The sequence below is a fragment of the Ambystoma mexicanum genome, chromosome 3p (genome assembly GCF_040938575.1).
Source record: "Ambystoma mexicanum isolate Mex_15411 chromosome 3p, UKY_AmexF1_1, whole genome shotgun sequence".
Taxonomy (NCBI): Eukaryota; Metazoa; Chordata; class Amphibia; order Caudata; family Ambystomatidae; genus Ambystoma; species Ambystoma mexicanum.
Window position 1 is genome coordinate 731,433,013 of NC_090925.1, and position 10,606 is coordinate 731,443,618.

At 49.3% G+C, this 10,606-nt stretch overlaps 1 protein-coding gene across 2 annotated transcripts in view; it reads left to right on the top strand.

The window, feature by feature from the left end:
- Positions 1-5,498, top strand: part of LOC138580779 (carbonic anhydrase 4-like) — a 165,648-nt gene extending 160,150 nt beyond the window's left edge. Inside the window, exon 10 of one of the 2 annotated variants that reach the window (XM_069651593.1) lies at positions 4,146-5,498. In XM_069651593.1, the coding sequence (XP_069507694.1) occupies positions 4,146-4,352 (207 nt within the window). In that variant the 3' untranslated portion in view covers positions 4,353-5,498. The remainder of the gene's footprint in view (positions 1-4,145) is intronic. The other variant, XM_069651594.1, reaches the window with a different exon arrangement.
- Positions 5,499-10,606: the final 5,108 nt, after the last annotated feature.

Below are 10,606 nucleotides of genomic sequence, written 5' to 3' on the forward strand. Positions count from 1 at the left end.
TAACTTAGAATCGGCTGACAGCCGTTTCCACATACCGTCTACAAGTACAAAACCATTCTTACTACAGAGGAAGCAGCCTAAGTGCTGTGTTCTTATATCTGCCAAGGCAGTGCATTCTACCAAGAGATGTTGGAGGGTTTCTGGCCTTTCCGCAACATTACAATGTGTGCAGATATCATTTGTTGCCTCTTGTATCACAGATCTAACATGTGGAATTTCATCGGGTGGCAAAACATAGAAACGGAATCTCAGGAAAGCTTGTCTTGTGATAGGGCAAGCAAAGCAACAGAGGTATTTGGGCGAATCTCCTAGCGGTTGATCAATAGCTGGGAAAGTTGAGTGGATTCTGTAGCATCGTGTTTTGTCAATGGTAGTGATCCAGTCCCACTCCTTTAGTGACTTTTTTATAGACAGGGGATTTGTTACTAATACAAATCGGTCTTTGTTCATTTGATTTAACAGTTCATCAGTAAGGGCTGACATTTCATTCAGGAATGGGGAAACCTTTCGGTTCAGACACTCCTGAAGATTTCTCGAACAGAGTATTTGGCAAAGGAGACACCATTTTTCCAAAGATTGATATTACGCGCCAATTCAACCAGTATTGCAGAGACAGGAAACCTAATTCAAAGCGAGGGATGCCATGGGAAGAGAGGAGGGCATTCCCAGGACTCTCTTCCAAAGCCTCCCTTCAATCTATCCCAATCGATGTTATATGGTGCGCCATTCAGTTCAACACCGTACATCATTTTGGACAAACTGGAACTGGTGCCTTGGCATTGTGTCAGCCATTGTTGAGATTTGTTTGTGATGTGGATGCAGCATGGCCAAAGGCCATGCCCCGAGCATAGCAACCCCTGAGCATGGTCACTTTGAGGCAAAAGGCCATGCCCCGAGCATAGCAACCCCAGAGCATGGTCACAGGCAGTCTCCAGTTGGCACTTTGAGGTCAAAGGCCATGCACCAGGGAACGCTGTCCATTAGGCATAGCCACAGACAATGTCCAGTGGACACTGAGCCTCTTGGCGATGCCCAGGCACACTACCCACAGGGTATGGTCAGAAGTCATGCACCGTGGGCACTGAGCGTGTGATTGAGGTGTCCACTGGGCAGTGGTGGCCATACCATGCCTACAGGGGGAATTGGCTCGGTTTAATAGACCCCTGGTAGGAAGAACACTTTTCCAGAGGCTTATAACCTTGGCACCATTCGATGAATCTTCATAAAACTTAAACTACATAGACCTGACTGAATTTTTTGGGTAAGATTCCGGAGGGATCCATTAAAGTGGGAAAGGAAGTGTTAGGAGGAACCCAAAACGTCAATTTCTTATTCAATCTCAAATAGGGCAAATCTTGTTCTCACCTATAGCCCAAACCACTGGACGGGTTCTCGCCAAAGTTTTGCAACAAACGACCATCTTGTCCCGAAAGTTTGCTTTCGCAAAGTTAGAGCAGATCCAAAAAGCTGTTTGTTTTAATGTAAAAATGTAAATGTAAATGTCAAATGTAGCCCAAAGTGGCAAACATCCCATTAATCATATTTTGGACTGGCCAGATTATGCGCAGACCAACCCCCTTGTATCAAGAAGTGGATTGGTGTATATTTGTACACATTCCTGTTTGGTTCCCCGAAAGCAGTAAAAGGCAACCAGATTGCCTAGTCTAAAAGGCAGCTAATTTGGTTGGATGGGAGGAGGTAACATTATTTAGAATGGCAAATTACAATCATCTTGGGTTCACCCAACCGTAGGCAGGGCGAGGGCGGGGGATCCCACAGGGGGTCAATAGGACTGCAAACCACCACCCATTTCATGGATATGAATTGAACTCTCACAGTGTCTGCAGGCCATGCCCATTATGGTTGGTTTGAAGGACCCTTGGCAATGTTATCATTGGCTATGGCCATAGGCGATGGCTAGTGCGCACTACATATGGATTCAGGGTGCCGGGGCATGACCAAAGGCCATGTCCCTGGAAAACTGACTGCTGCCCATGGCTGCAGGCTATGGCCAGTGGCCACTATGGAAGTACTGGGGGCATATGCTCATGGCCAAGGCAAGGAAACCACTGGTCATGGCCAAAGGCAAAGAGCCCACTGGGCATGGCACCGGCACGGTAGCCAGTACAGGTGGCTCAGGCATGCTCTGTGCCTGACAGAAGGCCATGCCCGGGCAAAGTGCCTACTGGATGTTGCCAGAGTCAGTGGGCACTGCTGGTAAGATAGTGTTTAACAAAAATAAACATTCTGTGAACAATTATGATTAAATGGACCGTCTACTTTTAAGATTTCCCTAAAAACACATTGGAATTCAGTGCAACACGGTTGTTAAAGGTACGTTATGCTTGCAATAAAAAGTAACACAACAAATCAATTCACCAGTTGTGCTTTGTGAAGCAACCATGACTCAGCCACTGCCCTTGTGAAAGTATAGCTCGGCCGCCACCACACACGGCTCATGGAGCCACATTTACTAACACAAACCACATGCATCTTCCCACACAGGGCAACAAGAAAGAGCTCTGGGGTACCCCCAAACTGGTTCAGGTCATTTTAAATTTGATGTGAGGGCCAACACAAAAAACAAACAACTGTAAAAAAAAAATGATTTGGAGGGGGACAGCACAACGAGAGGCGTTCATGGGCAGGGGAGTTGTGACTATTTGACGGTGGCAGTGACAGTGGTTGCTTAAGAAACCACTGAGTTTAAGATGAAAACGTTATGCCACCTTAATCATAAATTGCCATTTGATATGCACGTTCAAGCCTGTGGCAGGATCATCAGGCTGTGGCAGGATCATCTGATATTAGGCTTTGCTGTGTCCTTCCATGTGCTCTTCAGTGTTTAGTTCCCTGTGGTCGTAGGATGGGTCCTGCAGGTGCCATCTTTGGTGCTTGCGAGGCTATGCCCACCCCACGTGCTCCCTTTGGGGTCATTTGAAGTGATGTGGCATGTTGCGGGGCACCACACAGACCCACACACTCTGAATTGTGGCGTGTGCTATTTTCTCTTCAGATTCACTGCACAATCATTTCCTTGAATCTTTTCAGCCCCCCTTTCCGGCCATTAAACCAAGATCAAAATCTACAGTCATTAGTGATTAACCAATAACCAGGCGTTTCTTTCCCGTGGGAGGGCGACAGAGCTCAATGACCAGGCCAAAACTAAAATGCAAGTGGAGCAGAATTGATCTAGTGTTGGAAGACATGATAAAAGATGGCCAAAGTAACATTGCGATGATTAACCACATTTTTGCGTATGATGTATGCAGGAAATATTTGTAACACTGGACAAAAACACATTTCAGTCGCTGTGGTAGGACGCAGAATGTATTTATTGACCTATTGTTGTTTTATAAAGCACAGCACGTGTCACGATCACTTCGTAGTGCCCCAAGCCCCATCTTGGAGGGAGTGGGGCCGGAAGGGGAGGGGGTGATCTGAACCTTGGAAAAGTCCGGCATATTAAGTGCAATAAGCCAAGTGCCCAACAGGACAATGTGAAACAGACAAGTGCAAGCGAACAAAGCCAGGATAAGTGCAAAAGATCCCCATAGTCGGATGACCATGCAAAAGCGGGGTCTCCCAGCCCTAACATTTGTTACTTCCCATCTCTCTCCTATATGGCACAAACATACTCCTTTTTGAAGCATGTGCTTTAAAAAAAAGCTTCTGCTGTTGAGCTCGTGGCGCTTTTAGCCTCCCTAAGGTGTATCAATGACCGTGTATGCATTAACCATGTCATAAGGTGAATGCATGGCAATTAAGATGTTAAATAAGTAGGTCAGAGTTGGATGAATGTTCATTCTGTCTCCGGAGGAGGGGGAATAAAGGGTTGGCTTGTTTTCTCCCCTTACTGGCACCATCAGTGTGCCTCGCTCTCCGCATGTCGATCTTGTATTCTCTCTTTCTATCCCCTTAATGCTCTTTTGTGCTCTCTTTTTCCTTCCCTCCCAAGCAGTCATCCTTTTCTCTTCCTCCACCCCACCTCTGTCTCTCAAAATACATCGTTCAGTCTCTCTCTCTCTCTCTCTCTCTCTCTTTTCTTAACCCCTCTCTCTCTCTTACCCTGCATCAATATCTTTCCCTTCCACGTACGAGAAATAACTCTTGGACCCTGACAACTCTTTCTGGGTTTTTTGCAGATGGACGCTTTCCCCGCTCAGCTGCGAAGCAATGCTACTTCAGAAGAGCCCATATTTAGCGTGTTCAGGCCGCCGCAGCCTTTGGGCCAGAGACAAGTCCAGACTTCGGTGGCCAAGGCTGTTCCTGGTCGGGGGTCATCTCTCTGCCCTGCGCAAGCCCTGGCTCTTACCTTGGCCTTCCTGGCCATTGTCAAGGGGGCAGCGTAACTGTCACGAGGTGCATGGTGACAGCATGGGCAGGGAACCAGACCTTCAGAAGCTTCTGACCTGCAGGAGAACAAGCCCCATACTCCGGCCGGGCATGGGGATGCCTCAAAAGCTACAGAACAATCACTTCTGCCAGCTCCTCCTGTAGGCCCAAGACCAGCTACCACAGATCACAACAAAGGGCAACATGAGTTCCTGGTTATCTAGCATTCTTATTCTTCTTGGATTTATAATGTAAAGAAAAATACTCAGCCCGCCCTGGGCGCCCACACCATTGAAACAAGCTTGGTTCTCTCGTGGAGAGCTTTGCCTGCCAGCAGTTCTAGAGCCATCCTTTCCCGAGAGCGTTGGACGACAAGGCTCAGTGCAACGAGTGGACCTCTCATCTGCTGGCTAGCGGGGATCGCAGGATGCCAGGTCAGTGCTCGCCCTAGTTGAGGGGGCCATGGCTGGAGAGACAAACGGAAATGAAAGGCCAATTCAGGAAGCCACAAATCAATTATTGTATTTCCATGACTGTCCCTCAATGAGAAATACTCCCAGTGCCACTCATCAGGCTCTCTGTCTTGTTGACAAGGTGTAGGATTTCCTTTCTTGAAATATAACCAAATTTGTTAACTTGATTACTTTGCAAAATTAAAAAAAGATTACTGCCTCTGAATGTGTTCTAGAAGTGATGCAATCCCGACTCATGATTAATCACGCTCTGCATAGTGCAAAGTGCTGCTTCTTCTGCCAGGAAGCCCTTGCAATGCGATTATGTCTCATTGGATGACCTCCAGAAGCTTGACTTTGACTTTGGGACAGGGATTCGTCGACTCGATAGCAGACACAGCATGGCTCGGCCCAGAGGACTTCATAAAAACTCACTCACATGGTATACTCCATTTAACTCCTGTGATAACATGTGCGGGATAAGGGCCATCCTTATCTCAAATGCTGCTCCTGTAAGAAGGCGTCTTTCGCATGGAAGCATCGTGAGCTCCAAGTGCTTGATATCAGCGGGAAGCAAATGACACCAGATGTGAAGCTTTTATGATTTCATTTAATTCAGAAATTGATTGCTGTAATTATTCGGCGTCCATGGAAAAACTGTATTGTTTTCATGAAAACATGATTTTTTTTAAAAAAGTGTTTATAATTCCATATTTCAAATTGTTCTTGACTTTGCTTGCATGAGTATAAAGCAGGAAGGTGCATACCGCTTTTCTTCCTTGCACCCACCCATCAGTACTTGCCATACAGAGGCATTGTGAATGAAGGACATGCACGGGTAAGAGGTGAGTATGATATGATATGGCATTTGTAACACGCCTATACAAAAGTGTTTCAAGGCGCAACGAGGCAAGGAAGGATCTTACTAAGCCAAGTGACTTTGAGATTGTACAAGTGCAGGGGAGGGGGAGTGGGAGGGGAAAAGTACCAGGGGAAAGGGGAAGGAGCAATGCTGTACATGGGATCAAAACAATAACAAGAAGTGCGGCCAGCAGGTGCAAGGGTAAGTGCAGAGAGCAGGTGTCCAAAAGTGCAGGTATGGGGACTGTAGGGTTACAGATACAGACCCAAGCGCAAGGGTTACCGGGCGGCAGTGCAAGTGTGCAACTCGGCGGGTAGGGACCTGGGCCTGAAATCAGAGGGTAGCCAGGTGAACAGTGCAGTATCAGACAGGAAATCAGCAGGGAAGAGGAAGGGAGAAGGCAGAAGCAAAGAGGAAGGTCTTGAGGTGCTTCCGGAATTGGAGATGGTTCTCCTCTAGTTTCAGAGAGCAAGGGAGGCTGTTCCAGAGGGAGGCCCCAGCGAAGAAAGAGATCTACCTCCAATTTGTTGCTTGGAGAAGCGACTGACCCTGACGGAGTTGGAGGAGTGAAGAGCTCGAGTTGAAAGGTATTTACGAAGAGAGTGTTGGAGGTATTGAGGACCCAGTCCCCAGAAGGACTTGTGGAACTTAATCCTTGCAGTCACTGGGAGCCAATGTGGAGATTTCAGTGCTGGAGAGTTACGATCCCTGGGCTTGAGGCCAAGAACAAGTCTTGCAGTCCTGTTCTGGATGAATTGCAGAGGGTGGAGAGTAGAAGCAGGCAGATTTAGAAAGAGGCTGTTGCAGTAGTCCAGCCAAAAGAGAACCAGAGATCTAGAGACACTGAGCTTCTGGGGGAAGGAGAGGAAAGTAGGAATACCTCTGAGGAGGTGCAGTTGGTAGTTTGCCTTCTTAGAGACATCCGAGATGTGAGGAGAAAAGTAGAGTGTGGAGTCAAAGATTACCCCAAGGTTCTTAGACTCACAGGTGGGAGCAGGAAGAGGGCCGAGGGAGGCCGGCCAGAGAGTGACAGGAAAGGAGGGTGCAGGTGTGCCGATGAGGAGAATCTCTGTCTTACTGGCATTAAGGCAGAGATCGTTGGCGGCACACCACTCCTGGGTAGCAGACAGACACTCAGAGATGAGAGATGGAGAAGAGGTGGCAGAAGGGAGCCTGAAAACAAGATGAGTATTATCTGCATAGCACTAAAAGTTGGATCACAGAGTAGAAATGCGGTGGGCGAGAGGTGCCAGGTATTGGTTGAACAGCCAGGGTTAGACCCCTGGGGAACACCACAGGTAGAGAGTGAGATAGAGGAAAGGAAGGACCCAAGTTGGACCTGGGAGGGTCGATCACAGAAGAACGAGGCCAGCCAGACCAGGACCTGATCAGTGATACCCAGGTCATCACAGAGACGATTGAGCAGGATTGCATGGTTGACTGTGTCAAAGGGAGAAGAGAGATCGAGTAAGATGAAGACAGAGTGGAGATTAGAATCAAGGTTAGAGAGCAGGTCTTCACGGATGTTCAAGAGAGCAGTTTCCGTGCTTCTGGCTGCTCTGAAGCCAGACTGATGGTCATGGAGCCAACCAACAGATTCAGTGCGAAGATTAAGCTGGGAGATGGCCAGCTCTTCCAGGAGTTTGCCCAGGTAAGGAGTGATGGAGATCGGGCGATAGCTGGGCATGAGGGGTCGGCTGATATATTCTTGAGAAGAGGGTGCACAAGAGAGTGCTTCAGGGAGGAAGGGAAGGCTCCAGTGGCGAAGAAGTGGTTGCAGAAGTCAGCCAGGGCAAGAGCGAGGGTGTCAATGTGGTCCTTGATAGTTTTGGAAGAACCGGGAAGAACCTGTTTTGATGAGACTTTCATAGATCAGACTTGTCTAGATACCTTGTCAGGGGAGAACAGAGGAAAGAAAGAGAAAGAGGGAGGAGAGGTGGCCACAGGGGGGCCAGAGGGAGGAGGAGGAGAGGACGAGAGGGTGGACAGGATGTCCTGCGTTTTAGAGATGAAATGAGAAGCCAAGGCTGTGCAGAGGGCCTGGGAGGGGACAGGAGAGGTAGAGACTGCAGCAGGATTGGCTAGCTTCTTGCAGATTTTAAAGAGTTCTGCCAAGTTGTTAGATGCCGCAGAGGTGCAGGCTTGGATGTGGGCTCTCTTTTTAGTGCAGACAGAGAGCCAGTATTGCCTTTGGAGCAGGCGGCAGGCCAGTTTGTCAAAGGATGAGCAAGAAGCTAGCCATTTCCTCTCAGCCACCCTGCAGTTGCATTTAAGGGTGATGAGGTCAAAGTCATACTAGGAGTCGCACTTGGCTTTGGGCTTCAAGCGGATCCTCATGACAGGGGCAAGAACATCAAGAGTATCAGAGATAGAAGAGGGGAGCATGAAAAGGGCTGTGTCAGGGAGTGAGTCAGCCAGAGGAGGAGATGGGGGAGAGAAAATGGCGGCAAAAGCCTCAACAGACACATGCTTCATGGGTCGGATGACCGAGAAGGTAGTTGGCAGTGCAGGAGTTGGCTTGCCGTGAGGGGTAGAGAGGGGGAGATGGGAGGAAAGGAGAAAGTGATCACTCCAGGAGAGAGGAGTGTTGAGGGGGAGGTGTGAGGAGATCAGGAGGTCTGAGGAGATCAGAACATCCAGAGTGTGCCCTGCAAGGTGAGTTGGGCCAGAGCGTAGAATAAAAAGAGAGAGTGGCAGAGGTCGCGAAAGAGTCCAGAGGAGGGGCAGGAAGCATCCAGGTGGATGTTAAAGTCTCCAAGAAGGAGGAGTTGAGTGGTTGAGGCCAGGAGGGAGGAGGGTAGATCGGCCTACTCAGAGAGGAAGGAAGTGATCTGACCAGGTGGCCGATACATAGTAGCCACGGTAAGAGTGGCCAGGAGAGAGAGAGAGAGAGAGTCTGCAGACAAGGCATTCGAAAGAGGAGTAGGCCTGCATAGCAATGACCGAGGCAGGAATACACTCCGGGAAGATCAAGGCTACACACCCACCGGAACCGTTGGATCCGGGCACAGAGAGGATCTTGTAACCATCAGGGAGGAGAGTGTCAAAGATCGTGACAGAGCCGGACATGAACCATGTCTCGGTGAGACCGTGGGCATCGAGATCAGATTCCTCCAGGTGATGGCAGATGTCGGAGGAGTGTTTGACACCTGAGTGAGAGTTGAGAGAGGCAATATGGAGAAGGTTGCCAACCTTGAAAGACTTCCGGGGTGGGGTACAAATCAGAGGTACACCCTGCAGAGGTTTGGTTGGAGCCCAAGGGGGCAAAAGAGGGAGGAGGAGAGGGCAAGGTAGCCAAGGAGGAGGCAGATGGGGGAGGCAAGGGAGCCGAAGAAGGGAGAGAAGGAGCAGCAGGAGAAAAAAGTAAATTAATGAGGCGCGGGAAGTGTCCATCAAAGAGAAGGTTTGCTTGAGGGCCTTGGACCACGACAGTGCATTTCAGGTAACTTTAATGATGGTCTTAGAGGAGTGGACGGAGGCCAGGAGGGCCTCCCACCATGTGCCACCACTAATGAGAGAAGAAGAGAAAGGAGAGAGCACAGAGACCATATTAAGAGTCCATAGGTCTGGCGAGGGAACAACAAAGAGAATGTTAGTGAGGGTCTGTCTGGAGGAAGCACTGGTCAGCGATCAGGAGGCCTGGTTTGAAGACCAGGATATCCTTTTTGAACTTCTTCCTACCAGACTTAGTGAGGAGAGCAGGATAGAGCAGTTTGAAAAGATAGGAGAAACAGAGAGCACCATACAGTAGGTGGGGGAAGAGGAGAGAGGAAGAGGGGTGGAGGGGAAAGGTGGGGAGGGAGACGCTAGGGGAGGACACAAGGAGGGGGGGTGCAAGAAGACGAGACAGAAAGGGACAAGACAATAGTGGACGATTGACTAAGTAGACAAGAACTCAGATGGGAGAGCAGGCAGAAAACAAAGCAGTCCAGTAAGCAAATCAGGATACCAGGGCATCAGGAACAGAGCAGTCATTAAACAGAGAACCTAGAGGAGGGTGGAGCACAGCACAACACAGAACAATATACAAAAGAACAAAACAGTCAGCAAATGTAAACCTAGAAGAAGGAAGAATGCAGCCGAACACAAAGCAATACAATGCAAAACAGTACAGTCAATGAGGAAGAGCAAAGGGGGCGCGTGGGTGCAGGAGGCTGGAGAAGAGGGGCGTGAGGCACACGCAATAGGGAGCAGCGAGGGACCATGCAGTCAGGGAGGCGCCGCTGCGAGTGAACCGCACACACACACACCCTGCAGCACGAGAATATAACTTTTACAAATGCACAACTTACTGTGCCATGGAGCACCTGTCCTCACCCCAGCATCGGAGAAGTTGATGTTGGCGTTGCCTGATGATGGCGGGATGGCCTGTGGGGACAGAGGGTGTAAACACATTTTGGTACATGCTTACCTCCTGTCTGGGCAGGGGTTCAGGCCCTGGGTTCTCCTGATCCGAACTGGTCCAAACAGGAATTGCCCCTTTCTTGTTTCTGACGCCCAGGCGAGAGACGCCCTTGATCTAAGAGTTAAGAGCAGAAAGGAAGAGGCAGGGCTAAGAAGGTGGGTGGTGCTTAGGCCAGGTGACGTAGATCCACTTGCCCCTGCTCCCCATCTGCACAGGAAAAGAGGCTGGAGGGCTCCTTAAGTAGGGAAAAAGAGCGTCAACAAGGAAGGCACCAGCCGCTACCCGAGCCGAAATTCCAAGGTTGGGTGAGAATGCCAACCAATCAGTGGGTCTATGGGGCAACCTGCTATACAATGTTGCATAGACTAGCTTTGAGGAGGTGTGTGTGATATAAAAAGCAGCTGCAATGGAGCTTGGAGGCCAAAAGAAGTAAGGGCCAGAGAGAGGACGAGACATGCCCATGGTCACACAGAACATTCATTAAGGTTTAAACCACACCGCCTTGGCCTCATGCTTTGTTCTCTGGTTACTAGGAAGCCACTGCTGATGTTT